Raw genomic sequence first — 19,605 nt, forward strand, 5'->3', positions numbered from 1 at the left:
ATTCATCCCTGTCCCACAGTGCTGCTCTGGCCTGGGAGATGGGAATCCCACTGGGCCATGTCTGGATGCTGAGGGGCTGTGTTGGTCCAGGGCAGGTCCCTGAGCTTGGAGGAGCTCTGGTAACCACCTTGTCTGAGAAAACAGATGGGAAAACTGCTGGTACTGCTTCAGAGCCTGATTTATTCTGCTCTTGGCTTGTTTATTTTGGTCTGGAACAGGTTTGAAGCATTCTCCAGTGCCTTGGTGTGTCCATCTCACTTGGTTCTTCATTTACTTATAAATTACACCCCAAGAGTGGGCAGGGAGGTTCAGGGAAGGAGCTTTTAGCACCAAGAACCAAGCCTCTGGTGCTTAATGTCAGTAAATAAATATCCACTCTGCCAGCCATGAAAACAGATCTGGGAGTGACCAGAGCAGGCTGAAGAGTGGGAATGAGCGCTGGGGCTGCCTGTAAACGATACAGGAATGATGGAATCTCGGGGTGCTGAGCCATGGTGGAGGCTGTGCTCAGCAGAACCTGTTACTCAATAGAGTAACTGACACAGTCAGAGGTGTAAAATAACATCATCTGCTCCTCTGACTGCTGGAAAATGGTGTTGGACACGGTTCTGGTGAGCAGGGGAACGGTTGAACCTGAGAGCTGTGGGGTGGGGGCAGCTCAGCCCCACGCTGGGGCTGTGGGGTGGGTTCGTGGTTCCCGGGCTGGGTCAGGCAGATGGAAACATCCCGGCAGGGAGGGTGGAGGCTCACACCAACCCCCCGGCCCTTTTAGCACCTGCGTTACCAGCCTGACGTTGTTCGCGCTTCTTTCATTCCCCCCGACACCTCCTGCCACAAAGAGCTGGACACGCTTGAGAAACAGAAACGAAAAAAAGCCGAGAAAAAAGAAAGTCAGAGGATCCTTTTTTTCTTTTCCCTTCACTTCCTTCCAGCCACACGAACACTGAGGGTCTCTTCCCCTGCTGCTGCTGGGAGCCTCCGAGGGTTGGGTGAGACAAAGGGGGCTCAGGGCTTCCCATCCTGGTTTGTCCCTTAATAAGAATTTATTTGATCCAAAACCCCTCAGCCTTCTCCTGCATGGAGCCAAACCCCTTTAAAGTCTTACAGAAACTTTCAGTTGGTGTTGTGACAGAGAGATCCTTATCTGCTGATAGCTGTAATCGTGATAGAGCACAGAGGAACTCGTTTCTCCTGTCCTCGTGTTGAAACACGCTTCGTAACGCACAAAAAAATCCCATAAAAACTTCCGGCTGCTGCTCTGCATCCTTGGAGCATCCCGGCCGGCTCCTGCTCCGCGGGGAGCTCCCCAGCACCCAAAACCCGACGGTGCCCGGGAGCACTGAGTCACTGCCCCCACCTCCTGGGTGTCCCAATTCCCCAGCCCTGCTCTGAGTCACGCTGCCCCCGGCGTTCTCCCACCCTCCGCGTGGGTCGGGTTCCTAAATCCGGGGGGCAGGGGGTGAGCAGAGCCAGCTCTGTGCTGAGCGACAGCGGGAAGGGACATTGCAAGTGTCCCCAGCTCTGGCACCCACCCCGCGGCTCCCAGCCGGACGCGGGGCCGTGACTGTCACCGGGGCACCAGCACGGGGACAGCAGCTTTGTGTCACGCCTGATGCCCCCCTCGCTGCGCCGGGAGGGAAGTGAAGCCCCCGGGGAGCAGCCGAACCGGCCCCTCCAGCCCCTCCAGCCGGGTTAAATCTGGCGCCGCATTTGCATGGCAGCGAGTCGGCACCTGGCAGCGAAATCCTCGGGGGATCGAGGACACGGGGAGCGGCTGGCAATTGTCACACGCCGGCCACAGGAAAGTCCCAGCAGACGATTGTTTTTAGAAGAATCTACTTCCAACCCGCACGGCTCCGGCCCCGGCAGCAGCGCCTCCACCTCGGCACCCGCCGGGGATGGAGGTGACAGCCCTGGGCTCGAAGTGGTGCTCCAAGGCCACGGAGGATGCTCCAGGTGGGAGGTGATGCTCCTCAGCCTCAAACATCACCCAGGTGCTCCCCACCTCTTGGGGACCCCCTCACCCACAGCAGCTCCCTGTTCCCCCTCTCTCTGCCGTGAGCAAGGCTGGGAGAGCGGGGCTGGGGCTCCCCCCATTTCCCCCAGTTCCAGCCCTGTTGCTGCTCCCCTGGGCACTGGGGGACACCGTGGGGCTGGGGGTGTATGAGGGAGGTCCTGTCTTCCCTCAGCCCCGGTTCCCACAGCTGTGGCTTTGTACCGTGGGCCCCCCTTGCTGCTCCTTGTTGCTCCCCGGGGCCGGGCAGAGTCACGCCCACCTCCCCCCCCATCCTGCCCCCCAAGCGGAGAAAGTTAGTCAAATCTGCAGAAACCGCAGAGGGGGAGGCAGCGACACTGTCACCGCTTTGATGTCACCCCTGCACGTCCCACAGGTGCTGCCATCAACCCGGGACCACGGTCCCGCCGCCACTTTGCCATTAACTCGTGCGAGAAGAGGGGGGATAATGCAAAAATATTTCCTTCCCCACCTCCATCTTGTCCCCACGGTCCCGGAGAGGCCACGTGCGAGGCACACGGAGCTGCAGCCGCTTCCATGCAGCCCTCACGTGAGGCTGGCGGTCCCTCCAGGGCTCTGGGGGGAGCCAGGAAGGTTTCTGAGCAGCGGGGCTGATTCATGCCGGGCCTCCTGTGGTTTCCCCCTGCTCTCACCTCCTGGTGCTGTCACGCCAAGCACCCACGCACCAGTGCCCAAGGGTGAACCCACCCCGTTGTCACCCACAGGGAGCTGGAGGGGAGGCCCCCGTGAGCTGCTGGGCACCCCTGCACCCGTCCTGCACCCATTCTTTGCCACACATCCCACCCCCACTCTGCACCACTCCCTGCACCCAAAACGCCCCCCTTGTGCCCCTCTGAACACACCACACACCCCTGTCACTCTGCTCTCTGCTCTCCCAACACCTCCTGCACCCCCTGTGCTGCCCCGGGGCCCCAGACAGGGCTGACACAGAGCCCCCACCATGGGACATTCCCCAGCCCACAGTGGAGGAAGGAGGACGCAGCACCGGGGGGTGACAGGGTGAGGTCCCCTAGGTGCCACATGCCCATGGGTCAGAGGCCCAGGTGCCCTGGGGAGCAGGAGGCAGGCAGGGGGCAGCTGCCAGCCCTTCCCAGCCCCGTCACGGCCGCTGCACTCCTGGAGGAAGCTGCTCTGCGTTGCTCACCCGGCGCTGGTTATAAATACCCTCCCCATTTTAATGTGGCAGCTATTTCAGGCCGGGAACGGGAAGCGAAACCCTGCACAGGTCCTGCCCCTTTACCCCCGTGCCCGGGAAGGGCCGGGCAGTGCCCAGGAGCCACAAGGGTTTATTTGAAGCCCAGGAGCCGCGCGCCAGCCTTGACCTTCTGAGCCTTCCAGCGGAGCAGGCGGATGGCGCGGAGGCCGAAGCGCAGCACGGCGTCGTACTTGAACACCAGCTGGTAGAAGGCGTCGGTGATGAGGGCGCCGCTGGGGTCGGCGTGTTTGAGGGCAGCCATGGGCGTGTACGCCACGTTGGTCTGGTGCCGGAACGGCGGCCGGGCCGCCTCGATCACCCGCAGGGTGTGCTGCACGTGGGCATGGGATTGTCCCCTTCCTGTGCCCACAGCCCCAGCCCACCAGGGCGTGGGATTGTCCCCTTCCTGTGCCCACAGCCCCAGCCCAACAGGGCACGGGATTGTCCCCTTCCTGTGCCCACAGCCCCAGCCCACCAGGGCATGGGATTGTCCCCTTCCCGTGCCCACAGCCCCAGCCTGCCAAGGCATGGGATTGTCCCCTTCCTGTGCCCACAGCCCCAGCCTGCCAAGGCATGGGATTGTCCCCTTCCTGTGCCCACAGCCCCAGCCTGCCAAGGCATGGGATTGTCCCCTTCCTGTGCCCACAGCCCCAGCCCACCACCACTCCCATGCCAGCTCTGTCCCCTTTGAACCCTGTCTGCATCCCACCCACATCTGCACCTCCATCCCATCCACATCTGCACCTCCATCCCATCCACATCTGCGCTTCCATCTTCATTCACATTCCCATGCCCTCCCTTCCCATTCCCCTCCTATCCCCATTCCCATCCCCTCTCCTTCTCATTCGTTTCCTATTCCCATCCCCAAGCCCTTCCCATCCTATCTCTAATCCATCTCACCCCATCACCATTCCTATCCCATCCCCAACTCCTTCCTGTTCTATTCCTATCTTTATCCTATCCCACCCCATTCCCCTCCCATCCTACCATCCCTTCTCATTCCCATTCCATTTCTGCCCATCTCCATCCTCACAGTTCCTTCCCATCTTATTCCCATCCCATCCTACCCCTACCCCATCCCTTCTCATTCCCACTCCATTTCTGCCCATCTCCATCCACAGCTCTTTCCCATCTCATTCCCATCCACCTTCCCATCCCACCACCATTCCTGTTCCCATTCCCAGCCAGGCTCAGCCCCATCAGGATGGAGCTGTCTGGGTGTCAGCTGCCCCACTGCTGGCTGGGCATTGCTGTTACTCGTCAGGGCTAATTAACACCTCTGTCCAGCCCAGCCCCAGCCCACTGAGACCCCCTGCCCGCCTGTCACCTCTGCAATGTCCTCAGGGGTCTGGCCCAGGCTGGTGAAGACATCCCTGGAGTTCCTCAGGTAGAGCTTGGTGAAGATTTCGGCCGTCTCGGGGTCTGTCCGTGAGTAGTCGGCGCGTTCAGCTTCCTCGTACAGCTTGGTCTCGAATTCCGTCATCACCGGCCCCGGCTCCACCAGGCTGATCCTGCCCAAGGATGTGGCACTGGGCACTGGCACTGGGTGCCCCCAGACCCCTGCCCCAGGGGATGCAGGGCCCCCACACTCACGCCACGTTGAAGCGCAGCGCCTGCACCACCAGGCTCTCGCAGAAACCCTCCACGGCAAACTTGGAGGCTGAGTAGATGTCATTGAAGACGATACCTGGATGGTTGGGGGGCTCCAGTCAGGGTTGGGTGAGGGCTGGTCCCCCCAGGGCTCCCCATTTTCCCCTACCCTGCAGGCCCATGATGCTGCTGATGACGACGATGTGGCCCCCACGGCGTCTCTTCATGTCAGGCAGCACCTCCTTGACCAGGCGGACGAGGCCGAAGAAGTTGGTGTCCATGAGGCTCTGCATGGCTGCCAGGCTCTGGCACTCCAGGGGTCCCGCCATGCCCACCCCGGCATTGCTGACTGTGGGGCAGGGGGCATCAATGGGGCGTGCCCTGGGCGGGGGAATCCCACCCTGGGCATGGGGGGGTCCCTGATTCTCGGAGTGTCCCCAGCATGGGACGTCCTGGGTGTGGAGGGTCCCTGGTGCAGGGTGACCCTGGCATAGAGAGTCACTTGTGTGTGGGGTCCCTGTGCATGAGGGACCCCTGGCACAGCGCTCAGAGGGTTCCCAGAATGGGATGTCCTGAGTTTGGAGGGTCCCTGGCACAGGGAATGTCCCAGCACAGAGGGTCCCTGGTGCAGGGGGATTCCTGGCATTGACAGTCCCCGGTGCACGGGGTCAGGGCCATGAGGTGTCCCTGGCATGGAGGGTCCCAGCACTGGCAGCACAAATGGTGCCCGGCACGGGACAAGCTTGGGGTGGGGGGGTCACCGGGGTCAGGCCGGGACGGGAATCCCGGGGCTCACCCAGGATATCGATGTGACGCCCGGGGATGCTGTCGAGGCAGGCACGGATGGAGCTCTCATCGCACACATCCAGCTGTTTGATCTCCAGCGTCCTGCCCAGCGCCGGCCCCGCCGCCGCCGCCAGCGCCGCGCTCCTGCCCGTGTTCCTCATGGTGGCGATGACTGCGGGCACAGGCGGCTCAGCCCCCGCGGGATCTCCCCGGGATGGGGGTTTGGGGGGGTCCCTCCGCCCCGCTCACCTCGGAACCGGCGCTGTTTGTCCCTCGCCAGCCGCACGGCCAGCGCCAGCCCGATGCCCGAGGAGCAGCCGGTGATCAGCACCGTCTTGGGAGCCATGGCACGGCCTCACCCCCCCCGTCCGAGCCCCAGCCCCCCGCATTTATAGCGGCTGCCCCCCCCAAATCCGAGCCCCTTAATCCCCCCTGGATAATCCCCCCTCCCGGGGATTTGCGGCGTGGCTGAGCCGCACGTGGTGCCACGGAGCACAGAGGAGCCTTTGTGTGGCACTGTGGGGACACAGCAGGACATGGGGACACTGCCAGGCGTGGGAGATGGGGACGCTGCCAGCCGTGTGCCACCAGCACTGGGGGGGGCTCTGGGGATGGGAAGGAGCAAGGCAGGAGCTCTGCAAAAATAACCTTTATTATTTATCACTGGTATAAAACACGTCCCTGTTCAACTGGCCTCGTGGAGACGTGGGGGACACGGTGATGGGTGCCCCCCTCACCCCCACAGCTCGGGACCCCGCTCCTGGGGACCCCAAAACCCCCCTGGTGTGGGGGCAAGGAGTGCCAGGCCCCTGCAGGGACCCTCGGGGCTGGTGCTGCAGGGCAGAGGGGAGAAAGTGCTTGAGTGTGGGGGTCCTGGTGTGGGCTGTGCTGAGCTGTGCCATGCTGGCGGTGCCAGGCTGTGCCAAACTCTCCTGGCAGTGCCAGGCTGTGCCAAACCACCCAACTGTGCCAGACTGTGCCATGCTGGTGGTGCTGGGCTGTGCCAAACCATCCCACTGGTGCCAAGCTGTGCCAGCAGTGCCAGGCTGTGCTGAGCTGTGCCATGTCATTGGTGCCCAGCTGTGCCAAACTGTGCTGGCGGTGCTGTGCCAAGCCAGGCCATATCAGCAGGGCCAGGCTGTGCCAGACAATCCCAGCAGTGCCAGGCTGTGCCAAGCTGCTCCTTGCTGGGCTGTGCCGAGCCGTGCTACGTCGGCAGCGAGATTGAACCAGCAGTGCCAGACTGTGCCAAACCACGCTGGCAGTGCCAGGCTGAGCCCAACCCTGCCGTGCTGGTGGTGCCAGGCTGTGCCAAGCCCCCCCAGAGGCTCAGAGGGCCACGCAGGTGCAGTAGTGGCGCAGCTTGCAGGGCAGGATGCCGCGGTTGATCTGGTGGAACTCCACCAGCTGGATGAGGTCGGCGAAGCGCGTCTGCCCGTCGTCCATGGTGAAGTAGAGCCGCCCCTCCTCCTCGCTCTGCCGGGGGGGCTGCAGGTCAGGACCCCTCTGCCCGGCCCCCCCAGGCCCCCCCAGGCCCCCCCAGGCCCAGGCTGGCACTCACCGGCAGGATGAGGTAGTGCTTGATGCGCTGCAGGTGGCACAGGGACAGCACGAAGCCCTTGGGGTTCCGCTGGCTCTCCCGCACCAGGAACACCCTGTGAGACCCAGAGGTGTCACTGCTGGGCTGGGGCCAGGTCGCCTCTGCCCTCCCAGTGTCCCCTCTGACCTCCCAGTGTCCCCTCTGCCCTCCCAGGTCCCCTCCGCCCTCCCAGTGTCACCCATTGTTGCCACGTTTCCCAGAGAGAAGCAAGGAACAATTCTTCCCAAGGGTTTCTGAGATTCACATTCTCTGAACCTCAGAGAAAGGGAAAACACAATTTTTATCATTTGATGTGCCTGTGTTTGTGCCAAAGTAGGATGCAATGTGGAGATAATTCATTCAAAGTGAGGAAGTTTTGTTTCCATGGCCTAACAGGGTCAGGTGTGTAGCCCCACATTTCTCTTGACAGAGAAAAGCAAGGCACAATTCTTCCCAAGAATATTCTTATCTCACTTGCTGTGCCTGTGTTTGTGCCAGAGTAGAATGCAATGTGGAGATTGTTTACCCACAGTGATGGTGATTTGTTTCCCCTGTCAGGGCCAGGTGTGTGTGTGTGTGTGTGTGTGTGTGTGTGTGTCAGGACTGTCACTGACAGCCATGAGATTCTGTGCAGGGTGTGCAGAGTGAGTGCTTGGCAGGTTCAGTTTAGATGAAATGTATATAATACAGTATAATAAACTAATTAATTAGCCTTCTGCTATCCACAGAGTCAGATGAATCATTCTCTCCCCTTCATTGGAGTCACCTTTGATTTACAACAACCCATGGGGTCCCACAAACCCCCTGGGAAATCCTGGGAATAGCCCAGCACCCCCTGGCACCCCTGGGAGTCTCTGTGTCCCCCAAACCCTGCAACAACTTGGGACCACTCCCCCCCAACCCCACACATGCCCTGTATCCCCCCAGGAGCTGCAAGACCCTGTAACCCCTGGGCTCCTGAACCTCCCTGGAGTTCCACATCCCCCCAGAAACCCCAGGGACCCCAAACCCCCCCCAAACCCGAGGGGGTTCCGTACCCGTCCACCAAGCCCTGGCGGCCGATGAGCTGCTGGGTGTCCTCCCGGGAGATCCTCCCGTGGAACCAGGGCTGGGTGCGGTGGATGGCTGTGGGGACAGGGCTGTCACACTTGGGGGGACCCCCTGGGCAGGGCAGGGACCCCCCAAAGCGGGCAGTGGGCCCGGGTCTCACCGGCACTGAGCGGGGAGCTGTGGCAGGCGGCGGGCAGGCTGTAGCGGTGCGTCGTCTTCTTCTGGGCACACAAGGACACCAGGGGACGTTGGGGTGGGCTCAGGGGGGCTCCCCCTGGCTCCCCAGCACCTCCACTCACCCTCCAGGCCTGGGCCTCCTCCAGGGCCGCACTCAGCACCTCATTGGGGTTCTCAATCACCCGGCCCGTGCAGCCCGAGAAGTCCATGGCCACCAGGGCATTGTCTGAGACGCTGCGCTGTGGGGGACAGGGGGGTCACCAGAGGGTCCCCAGGGGCTGTGGGGGACAGGGGGGTCACCAGAGGGTCCCCAGGGGCTTTGGGGGACATGGGGGGTCACCAGAGGGTCCCCAGGGGCTGTGGGGGACAGGGGGGGTCACCAGAGGGTCCCCAGGGGCTGTGGGGGACAGGGAACACTCACCAGGGGTGTGGTGGACAGGGGACATTCACCAGAGGGACAGGGAACACTCACCAGGGGCTGCAGAGGACAGGGGACACTCACCAGGGGGACAGGGGACACTCACCAGGGGCTGTGGGGGACAGGGGACACTCACCAGGGGCATGAGGGACACTCACCAGGGGCTGTGGGGGACAGGGGACACTCACCAGGGGCTGCAGGGGACAGGGGACACTCACCAGGGGGACAGGGACACTCACCAGGGGCGTGGGGCCGATCCAGGCGGGTTGGCTCAGTCGTGCCTGGGCTTGCTGGTAGTTTCTGTAGAGCTGCATCCCGTACTGGGGGGACAGCTCTGTCAGCTGGGGGGGCCCTGCTGTGGGGTGGGGGAGCACCCAGGGACACCCAGGGACCTCCACAGCCCCCCAGGGACACCCAGGGACACCCAGGGACACCCAGTGCAGGGGTGGGGAGCTCAGCACCCCCTCCACGTGGGCACAGGGACACCCACCCTGAAACATTTGCTCTGGGATGGGGTCATCCCTCCAGCATCCTTCTAGAACCCTCCACATCCCCCCCTTGTAGCTCTCCAGTATCCCCCAAGCATTGTCCCATCATCCCTCCAGCACTGCCAGATTAATCCCTTTTCTGACCCAGAGATGGGGTAACTGAGAGATGTTTTAAAACTTTTATTCTATTTTCAGTCTCATGTGAAGGGTGAGGAAACACAGATGTTATAATCCACGCCATCACAATCAGAAGCCAATTATTTCCTGATTAAAATACGCTGTAAGTGTTTTTTTGGATGTCCTGAATTTTGTCACACCATGCTGTAAATACCTTAAAGCCAATCATCCAAAATTACCCCTCATAGGTCCTACTACAATGAATTTTTCATAGTTCTATTTCTCTGAAGTATCTGGAGATTTGCAAGGCCACCTTCTGAAATTTTTTTTCTGTCTGACCTATTCCATGGCATTCTAAGTTTTGAAATTTTGAAATTTTTTTCTGTCTGTCCTATTCCATGGCATTCTAAGTTTTGAAATTTTGGATTTTTTTTCCTAGGTCTTTTTCCGTCCTATTCCATGGCATTCTGTGTTTTGAGATTTTGAATTTTTTTTTCCTAGTTCTTTTTCCACCTGACCTATTCCATGGCATTCTAAGTTTTGAAATTTCAGATTTTTTTCCTAGGTCTTTTTCTCTCTGTCCTATTCCATGGCATTCTAAGTTTCAAAATGTTGACATTTTTTTCCTAGTTCTTTTTCCACCTGACCTATTCCGTGGCATTGGAAGTAAGTTTTGAAATTTTGAAATTTTTTTTTCTGTCTGTCCTATTCCATGGCATTCTGTGTTTTGAAATTTTGACTTTTTTTTCCCTGGTTCTTTTTCTGCCTGTCCTATTCCAAGTCAGCATTTCTTATCTCCATGTTTGCACACAGATGCACACCGCGTGATCCTTCTGCCACATCCCCACCCTGGTATTCCTCCAGAATGCCCCCAAAATCGCTCCAGCATCCCTCCAAAATCGCTCCAGCATCCCTCCAAAATCGCTCCAGCATCCCTCTGGCACCATCCCAGCCGGCAGGGGGCCGGGGCTCACCTTGAAGAGGCGGAACGCGGCCATCCAGCAGCTGCGGCTCTGCTCATCCTCGCTGCAGAGCAGCTTCAGACCCTTCGCTCCGCTCCGAACCTTGTGGGGCTGCGGGAGAGGCCGGAGCCGTCACGGGGCAGCCCCGGCTGGCGCCGAGGGCACAGGGGGAGGGACATCTACAGGCAGGGACATCCCCACCTGTGACAGTGTTCACAGGGGTCCGAGGAGGAGGGAAGAGATGAGGATCTGACTCCGTGTTTCAGAAGGCTTTGATATATATGATATTAAATGTGATATATATGGTATTAAAACTATATGATAGTTTTAAGATATATATTATTATATATGTTATATTGAACTATATATATTATATATGATATATTCTATATATTATAATATAATATTATAATATCTATTACTATATGTTATATATTATATATTATATATTATATATTATATATTATATATTATATATTATATATTATATATCATGTGTTGTATATCATGTGTTGTATATCATATATCATATGTTATATATAATATATAATATGTTATATATAATATATAATATGTTATATATATTATATTATATATACTATGTTAAACTATATATATTATATATATAATGTTAAAACTATACTAAAGGAATGGCTTTAATGATAGATATTACGATATATATTGTCTTAAAATTATATTATAGTTTTAATGATATGTATTATGGTATATATGATATTAAACTATACTAAAGGAATCATTTTAATGATATATATTATGATATATACTACATTAAAACTATACTAAAGGAATAGAAGAAAGGATTTCATCTGAAGGCCGGCTAAGAATGGAAAAAGAAAGAATGATAACAAAAGCTTGTGACTGACCAGAGAGTCAGAGACAGCTGGATTGTGATTGGCCATTAATTAGAAACAACCACATGAGACCAATCACAGATCCACCTGTTGCATTCCACAGCAGCAGATAACCATTGGTTACATTTTGTTCCTGAGGCCTCTCAGCTTCTCAGGAGGAAAAATCCGAAGGAAGGGATTTTCCATCCAAGATGCCTGTGACACCCACCTTGATGCAGAAGCCGAACTCGGTGGGAGTCCCGTAGAGCTTCTTGCCCTGCGTCACGTAGTAGATGTTGGACTCGGTGAGGTCAGCGAAGTACTGGAGGTGCCGGGGGTCCTGGGGGGTTTGGGGTGTCAGGGTTGGCCCTGCTGGACCCCCTGGCCATGCCCCCTTCCCCAGGACCCCCTGGCCTCACCTTGGAGGTGCCTTTGGTGGAGTAGTAGAGCCCCGAGCGGCGCAGGGAGAAGTGGAAACGCTTCCAGACCTTGCGCCCGGCCTCCCGCAGGTGCAGGAAACCCTGGACCTCAGGGCAGCTCCCAGAGTTGAGGAAATTCTGGAGGGGACACACAAGGGCTGAGGGTCACAGCGGGGTCCCCAGGGCATGGCAGTGACCCTCAGGGCAGGGCTGGGCACGGTGCCCGTACCTGGATGAGCTCGGAGTGCGCCATGCTCTTGTTGGCCTCCAGGCAGCTGGACACCATCACCTCGGGGAACAGCAGCTGCTGGGGGACAGAGGCTCAGCAGAGACCCCTTGGGGTGCCCAAAGGGGGGACCCAGAGGGTGCCCACCTACCGTGCTGCTCTTGAAGAGCTCGTACTTGGCGAAGTTCTTGCGGAACACGAAGCGGCTGTCGGCACCCGGGGCCCAGGAGCTCTGCACCTCCAGCACCGACTCGTGGTCCTCCAGGCAGCGCTCTGGGGGGGACAGGGGGATGGTGGGGGGGTCCCACGGGGTCAGCAGAGAGGTGGGGGGTCCCAGGGATTGAGCCTTTTCTGAGATGGGGTAACTGAGGGGTGTTTTAAAAACTTTTACTCTGTTTTCAGTCTCGTGTGAAGGGTGAGGCAGTACAGATGTTATAATTCATGCCATCACAATCAGGACCCAATTATTTCCTAATTACAATATACTATAAAGGTTTTTTTGGCCTATCAGCTTTTGCCACACTGTGCCATAAATGCCTTAAAGCCAATCATCTAAAACTACCCCTCATGGGTCCCACTACAATGCATCTTTCACAGTTCTATTTCTCCAAAGCATCCAGTCTTATGTGCAAGGCCACCTTTTGAAACCTTTTTCCTAGTTCCATTTTCCCCCCAATAATATCTGTCTTATTCCATGGCATTTCTAAGTCATTTCTAAGTGCCCCACTGTGCCTCCAGGTGTCACAGACACATTTTATGAAAAATCCTTTCCTTAGGATTTTTTCTCCTGAGAAGCTGAGAGGCCTCAGAAATGAAATGTAAACAGTAATTATCTGCTGCTGTGGAATGCAACAGGTGTATCTTTGATTGGTCCACGTTGGTTGTTTTTAATTCATGGCCAATCACAATCCAGCTGTCTCAGACTCTCTGGTCAGTCACAGGATTTTATTGTGATTCCATTCCTTTTCCTTTCAAGCCTTCTGATAAAATCCTTTCTCTATTGTTTTTAGTGTAGTTTTAATAGATCATTTTCTTTTAATCTAATATAGATCACAAATAATAATATATTTGTGATATATAATAATAATAAATACATATATATAATAATAATAATAATAAATCAGCCTTCTGAAACATGGAGTCAAAATTCCCTCTCTTCCCTCATCCTGAGACCCCTGTGAGCTCCACCACCCCCAGGGCTGCTCACCCAGGGCCAGGTGCTGGTGCAGCTCCACCAGGGCCCAGCTGTGGTCGTGCAGTGCCCGTGTCCTGCGCACCAGGGTCTCGCAGAGCTGCCGCGCCGTGGTGCCCGCCGAGGCCTCCAGAGAGCGGCAGGCGCCGTCCTCACCAAACACCTTCACCACCTGGCAGGGGGCACAGGGGCTGTCAGGGCCCCCCCGGCACCAGAGGAGCACAGGTGAGATCATCCCACCCCACCTGCTGCTCCCCAGCTCATGTGGGAGGTGCTTCCTGTCCCAAGGATGGGATCCCCCCCTTCCCAAAATCTTGATTCATCCAGGAGGTGGTTCCTGTCCCCCCTTCCTAAAATCTTGATTCATCCAGGAGGTGGTTCCTGTCCCAAGGATGGAATCCCCCCTTCCCAAAATCTTGATTCATCCAGGAGGTTGTTCCTGTCCCCCCTTCCCAGCCCCTTCATTTATTTAGGAGGTGGTTTCTGTCCCAGGGATGGGATCCCTCCATCCCAGGCCCTTGATTCATGTGGGAGAGGTGGTTCCTTTCCCAGGGATGGCATCCCTCCCCTCTCCCAGCCCCCTGACTCTCACCTCACCTGGGGGGTGCCCCAAGAGCCCCCTCCCCATCCCGTGCAGGGGTCCCAGCCCCCCTGCCCAGCCCCAGCCCCTGACTCACGTGGGAGGCGCCCTCGCGGGGGGGTCCCTGTCCCAGGGCCGGGCTGCTCAGGATGGGGGAGTTGGAGGGGCTGCAGAGCTCGGGGAAGGGGTTGGGGATGCTGGGCAGCGACGACGCCCGCGGCTCCTCCTGTGGCGGCTGCCGGCTGCAGGAAGGGGGCGGGGGATGAGCTCTGCGCCCCCTGTGACCCCCCCCGAGCACCCCCCGACCCCCCCGGGCCTCACCCACCTGCTGCCGTGGATGAAGAGGGGCTGGGAGCGCCGGAGCTCGGGCGGGCCCTCGCCCCCATCCCGCTCTGCAGGGCCCCCCTCCTGCTCGGGGGGCTCCCAGAGGCTGCTCTGCTGAGCCCCCCCCTCCATGGCATCATCTGTGGGGGGACACAGAGGGGGGCTGGCACCCGTGGCCGCATCTGGGGGGCCGTGGCCAGGTGTGGGCAGCCCCCAGGTGGGCTCCAGGTGGGCTCCCACCCCTGGCACCCACCCAGGGGTGTTCTCCTGCCCAGACAAGCAGGACCCCAGCCCTGGGTGGGATGTTGGGACACCAAGGGGGTGTCCCTGTCCCCCCAGTCCTGTCGGGGTGCTGGGGGCTGGAGCACGACCCTGATGCTGAGCACAGCCCCTGGTGAGAGCCCCAGAATTCCCTCACCAGCACCGAGCGTCTGGGAGCGCTGGGAGATGCTGGGCTGAGCTTTGCCAGGCCGAGCTTTGCCAGGCCGAGCTTTGCCAGGCCGAGCCACGCCGGCGCCGAGCAGAGGAGGAAGGCGAGCGTGGCGGCGGCGGCGGCTCAGCCCCAAACACCTCCTCGGGTCCGGCCAAACCGGTCCCGGCAGCCGCTCCCAGCTCCACCTCACCGCGCTGGCATCCGGGCCCGGGAGCCGCGGGCGAGGGAGCCGCCGTGGGAACCGCCGCCAGCCCCCCCGTGTCCCCACCCACGCCCGGTGCCACCGCTCACGCCCGGACACCGCGACCGGCCCCGGGATGTGGCCTCGGGAGGTGCCGCGGCCCCCCCAGCACGTGGCACACGGAGCACACACGTGGCACCCACGGTGGCACCCACGGTGGCACCCGCGGTGGCACCCGCGGTGGCACCCGGTGGCCGCGGGACACCGGGCAGAGCCGCGTTAATCATTCGCCCGCTGCCCGTCCCTGCTGCCACCTCTCGGGTCCAAGTCCGTGCTTGGCAGGGCTGATGTCACCCCCATGCCATCCCTGTGTCCCTGTCGTGTCCCTGTCCCTGCCCCTGCCATGTCCCTGTCCCTGTCCCCATCCCTCTGCCCCATCCCCGCTCCCTGTGTCCCCTCCCTGGCTGTGCCCGGGGTGATTTGGGGACACGGGGACAGCCGGGGGACAGGTGGGGTGGCTGAGACACAGCAGGGGACACACGGAGGGGGGGAATGTGACACACACGGCCCTGGCAGCGGGGACACCGCCCTGGCACCACCCCTGTGGTGGCCTCAGGTCACCCCGGTGTGAGCCCTGTGCTGGTGGCAGTGGCAGGGTGGGGACACTCGGGGTGGGACAAACTGGGGACACGAAGGGACAGGGACATCGGGGCTATGGGGAGGGGGACGGGAGGGACTCAGGAGCACCAGGATGGGTGTGGGACAATCAGGGGACACGGGGCTTTGGGCAAAGGGACAGCGACAGCAGGGCTATGGGGTGGGGACTGGAGGGGGTCAGGACAATCAGGGGACAAAGAGGGGACACAGGGGACATCAGGGTTGTGGGGAGGGGGACTGGGGTGGGCCAGGAGCACTGGGGGACAAAGAGGGGACGCAGGGAACATTGGGGGTGTGGGGAGGGGGACTGGAGGGGGCCAGGGCCACCAGGGGACAAAGAGGGGACACAGGGGACATCAGAATTGTGGGGAAGGGGACTGGAGGGGCTCAGGAGCACCAGGGGACAAGCAGGGGACACAGGGAACATTGGGGTTGTGGGGAGGGGGACTGGAGGGGCTCAGGAGCACCGGGATGGGCCTCAGGGCCACCAGGGCAGTGGAGCAGGGGGTCCAGGGCCACCAGAGTGAGGGTCCCAGGGCAACAGGGCTGAGGGACAGGATCCCAGGGCCACCAGGGCTGAGGAATGGAGTCCCAGGGCCACCAGGGTGAGGGACAGGATCCCAGGGCCACCAGGACAAGGGACAGCGTGCCAGGACCACCAGGATTAAGGACCAGGACGCCAGCTGTGGGTGAGGGTCCCGAGACTGGGGGTCCAGAGCTCCCCAGGGGCGCAGAGGAGGCAGAGGAGGCACGGCCGGACAGCAGAGGAGGAGGAAGAGCCGGGAGGAAGGCGGGAAGGAGGGAGGGGAGGGCTGCGGGCTCAGCCAGAGCTCCGGGCTCGTTCCCGACGGGACAGAACCAACACCCCGGGATGAGCAGCGACCCTCCCCGGCCCCGGGAGCCCCCGGGCCGGCCCCGCTCCTACCTGCAGCTCCCGCCGCGTCCCGGCCCCGGCCCCGTCCCGCCGGACCAGGGATTCCTGTTCTGCCCGGCTTTATCTACCTGCAACAGCTCCCGCCCCCGCCTGACATCACCGCGCCCGGTACCGGCCCCCCACCGGCACCCAGAGGGGCCCCCCAGCCCCTCCAGACCCCTTAGGGGGTGTCCAGCCCGACCCCGGCGCAGCCCCCCCCTCCCCCCCAAAACCCCCCTGAGGTGGTGATGGGGAGTTTCCCACAATGCACCGGGCATGGGGGGACACGAGGACCCCTCGGGGTGTCCTGGGGGTGCAGATCCCACTGACCCCCAGCCAATTCCCCCATAACCTCCCAATTCCTCTAGAACCCTTTCCTCAGCCCCCCAATTCCCCTATAAGCCCCCAATCTCCCACCCCTCAGAGTCCCCCAACCCTCTAGAACCCCTCCTCAGCCCCTAAATTCCCCTATAACCCCCCAATTCCCTTATAACGCCCCCAATTCCTCTACAACCCTTTTCTCAGCCCCCGAATTGGGGTTTGGGGTGGGGTTTGGGGTGGGGCTCCCCTGGGACCCCCAGATTTGGGCTGGGAGGGTCCCATGGGGGGAGGTGGTGTCCCCATTGTCCCCTCAGGGACCCCTGCCAGGTGGGGTCATGGGAGTCTCATGCAGGTCAGGGCCCCTTCCAGGAGGGTTGGGGCCGGAATTTGGGATATGGGAATGCAGTGGGGTCCTTTAGGGGCTCTGTGTGTGTCCTGTGGGGTCCCCTGGGGCCGTCCCCTGTGGGGTCCCTTATGGGTGTCCCCTGTGGGGTCGCCTGTGGGTGTCCCCACACTGGGTCTGGGAGTCTGCACTGGGGACTAGGGGTGCCATTGGGTCACAGAGGTGTCCCCAAGAAGGGGTTCAGGGGTCCCTGTGGGGGATGCTGAGGGTTCCGATTGGTCTGGGGGGGGGCTACAGGACCCCATAGAACCCCCACAGGGCTTTAGGTGCGGGTCCCACAGGGCAATGGGGACTCCCATGGGAATCCAGAGCTCCTGTGAGGGTCAGTTCAGGTCCCATGTGTGTCCCCCGGAGGTCACTTTGGGTCCCACAGGGGTGGCTGCAGGTGACACGGGGATCACTGAGGTCATTGTGCGTCTCATGGGGCGTTTGCGGGTCTTTGGGGTCACTGCATGTGACACACGGAGAGTTTGGGTCCCTTGGGGGTCGCTTTAGGTGTCCTGGAAGTCACTTTGGGTCATTTTGGGTCCCCCGGGGGTCACCGGGGTCACGGCGGTCCTCCCAGAGCAGACGAGACGAGGGCGGGGCGGGACAGAGCGGCCCCGGAAACGGGCGCGTCACGTGACCGCACCCGGAAGCGGCGGCGCGGCGGCACCGGGGGCCATGAGTGACGGCGCCGGGAACGGGAACGGTGACGGCAACGGGGCCAAGAGCGGGGCCGAGCGGCGGGTCCGCATCGTGGTGGAGTATTGGTGAGCGCCACGGCCGCGGAGAGCCCGCGGGCGGATGAACCGAGGGGAACCGAGGGGACGGGACCCCAGGGGCTTCGGGGCTGGGAGCCGCCCGGGGTACCGGAGCACCGGCCCACAGCGGTACCGGAGCACCGGGAGCACGAACTGGGGGGAACTGGGGTGAGGCATGCGGCGAGTCCAGGCACGGAGGGCGTTGGGGGGAGAAGGGAGAGGCTGAGGGGGATCTAGAGGGGGGTTGGGGGCTGAGGAGGGAGGTGGAGGGAGGCTGGGGGGCCCTGCAGGGTGGGGGAATTGGGGGTTATAGGAGAATTTGGGGGCTGGGGAGGGGTTATAGGGGAATTGGGGGGCTGAGGAAGGGGTTATAGAGGATTTGGGGGGCTCTGAGCGTGGGGGAATTGCGGGGTTATAGAGGATTTGGGGGGCTGAGGAAGGGTTGTAGAGGATTTGGGGGGCTCTGCAGGGTGAGGGAATTGAGGGCTTATAGGGGAATTGGGGGGCTGAGGAGGTACTGAGGGTTATGGGGTACAGGGGGCTGAGGGTGTGGGAGGGCTCCTAAGGGGGGCATTGGGAATTGGGGTTCAGGAGGCAGCAGAACTCTTGTGGGGGGGCTCCTCAGTTCGGGGAGGGTTTGGGGGGGGTCCCCGTGCCCCCTCCTCAGGCAGTCCCCCCCTCCCCAGCGAGCCCTGTGGCTTCGAGGCCACCTACCAGGAGCTGGCGAGCGCCGTGCGGGACGAGTACCCCGACATCGAGATCGAGTCACGCCTGGGGGGCACCGGTGAGACCCCACAGCAGCCTCGGGGGGACACCCCAGGCCCCCCCCCAGTGCCCTGCTGGGATTTGGGGGGGGTTAAGCCTGGCTGGAAGGCTGGGGGGGGTGGGGGTGGTCTGGGTGTTGCCCCTCAGTGGGGCAGAGTTGTGGGGGGGATGCCACGGGGGGGGTTTTGGGGTGACACAGCTGATGGCTGGGCCCTGTGTGTGCCCTCAGGTGCCTTTGAGATCGAGATCAACGGGCAGCTGGTGTTCTCCAAGCTGGAGAATGGAGGTTTTCCCTATGAGAAGGATGTGAGTACCCACCAGGGGGGCTGGCCTGGGGGTGTTTGGTTTGCAGGGAGCCCCTCCTGTGATGGGATCATTGTTTTATGGAGCTGTTCTCCCTCCTGCCACCCTGCCAGGACCCTGTGCAGGTCCTGCTGGGGTGGGGTGGGAGGGGATAGAGGGGCAGCTCCTCAGTGTGGCCTGGATTTGTCCCTGTCACCCCCGTGTCTCCCCAGCTGATCGAGGCCATCCGCAGAGCCCGCAATGGGGAGCCCCTGGAGAAAATCACCAACAGCCGCCCCCCCTGCGTCATCCTGTAACCCCCCCAAGGACAGCAGGGTCCCCCACGCTGCCTTCCTTAAATCCTGCACCCCTGGGGGGGCTCAGGAGCCTCCTAGGGACCCCCAAGGTGGCACTGGGGGTTGTTGTGTCCCCTGCCCGACCTGCTGTGGGGTGTAGCTGTGGATTTGGGGGGCGTCTCCCACCTGCCTTTGCCTTCCCCCCCTCAGCAGCTGCTCCTCCCTGAGGGGTGCAGGGTTGGCACCCCCATTTCTCTGTGCTGGGCAATCTGGGGGTGTCTCCCATGAATGGGGAGCCAGGCTGGGCGTTGGAGCAGCTCCCAGCAGGTTCATTCCAAGGGGAATCCACTGGCTGTAACTTTCCCTGGGATCTGTTAATGATTAAAATCCCTCTGGCACTGTTTAATCCAGGCCATGGGAAGCCCAGGCTGGCCCCACAGGCACAGGTGTGTTCACATCCCCCCTGCCCATTCCCAGGCTCCCAGCTCCTGCTTCCTGCCTGGAATGTCCCTGCCCTTGGCCTTGGGATGGGGGGATCCCCTATTTATTCTATACTGTGTATAAACCCAACGGCCTGGGTGGAATAAAGGATGGAGAATGTGGCTCCTCTGGTGTCCCTTGG

General features: G+C 60.4%; 3 protein-coding genes across 3 annotated transcripts; 1 reads left to right on the plus strand and 2 right to left on the minus strand.

Moving 5' to 3' along the window:
* Positions 1-3,255: 3,255 nt before the first annotated feature.
* On the minus strand, positions 3,256-5,979 carry LOC139601690 (retinol dehydrogenase 8-like). Its single transcript, XM_071450878.1, has 6 exons — positions 5,856-5,979; positions 5,617-5,778; positions 4,990-5,169; positions 4,824-4,917; positions 4,558-4,741; positions 3,256-3,561 (listed from the first exon to the last, which is right to left on the minus strand). Exons 1-6 carry the CDS (start codon positions 5,950-5,952, stop codon positions 3,322-3,324), a joined length of 957 nt encoding a protein of 318 aa, XP_071306979.1. The 5' UTR covers positions 5,953-5,979; the 3' UTR covers positions 3,256-3,321.
* Positions 5,980-6,262: 283 nt separating this feature from the next.
* GRB7 (growth factor receptor bound protein 7) lies at positions 6,263-14,129 on the minus strand. Its single transcript, XM_071450879.1, has 14 exons — positions 13,991-14,129; positions 13,763-13,907; positions 13,101-13,257; positions 12,045-12,166; positions 11,897-11,974; positions 11,668-11,805; positions 11,478-11,588; positions 10,410-10,508; positions 9,070-9,150; positions 8,535-8,651; positions 8,396-8,456; positions 8,223-8,310; positions 7,168-7,261; positions 6,263-7,082 (listed from the first exon to the last, which is right to left on the minus strand). Exons 1-14 carry the CDS (start codon positions 14,119-14,121, stop codon positions 6,936-6,938), a joined length of 1,569 nt encoding a protein of 522 aa, XP_071306980.1. The 5' UTR covers positions 14,122-14,129; the 3' UTR covers positions 6,263-6,935.
* Positions 14,130-17,506: 3,377 nt separating this feature from the next.
* MIEN1 (migration and invasion enhancer 1) lies at positions 17,507-19,585 on the plus strand. Its single transcript, XM_071450611.1, has 4 exons — positions 17,507-17,649; positions 18,327-18,424; positions 18,635-18,711; positions 18,921-19,585. The coding sequence occupies exons 1-4, from the start codon at positions 17,561-17,563 to the stop codon at positions 19,002-19,004; spliced, it is 348 nt and encodes a 115-aa protein (XP_071306712.1). The 5' UTR covers positions 17,507-17,560; the 3' UTR covers positions 19,005-19,585.
* Positions 19,586-19,605: the final 20 nt, after the last annotated feature.

The sequence above is a fragment of the Agelaius tricolor genome, unplaced genomic scaffold, assembly GCF_023055355.1.
Source record: "Agelaius tricolor isolate 1412-34295 unplaced genomic scaffold, bAgeTri1.0.p SCAF_31, whole genome shotgun sequence".
In the NCBI taxonomy this organism is placed as follows: domain Eukaryota; kingdom Metazoa; phylum Chordata; class Aves; order Passeriformes; family Icteridae; genus Agelaius; species Agelaius tricolor.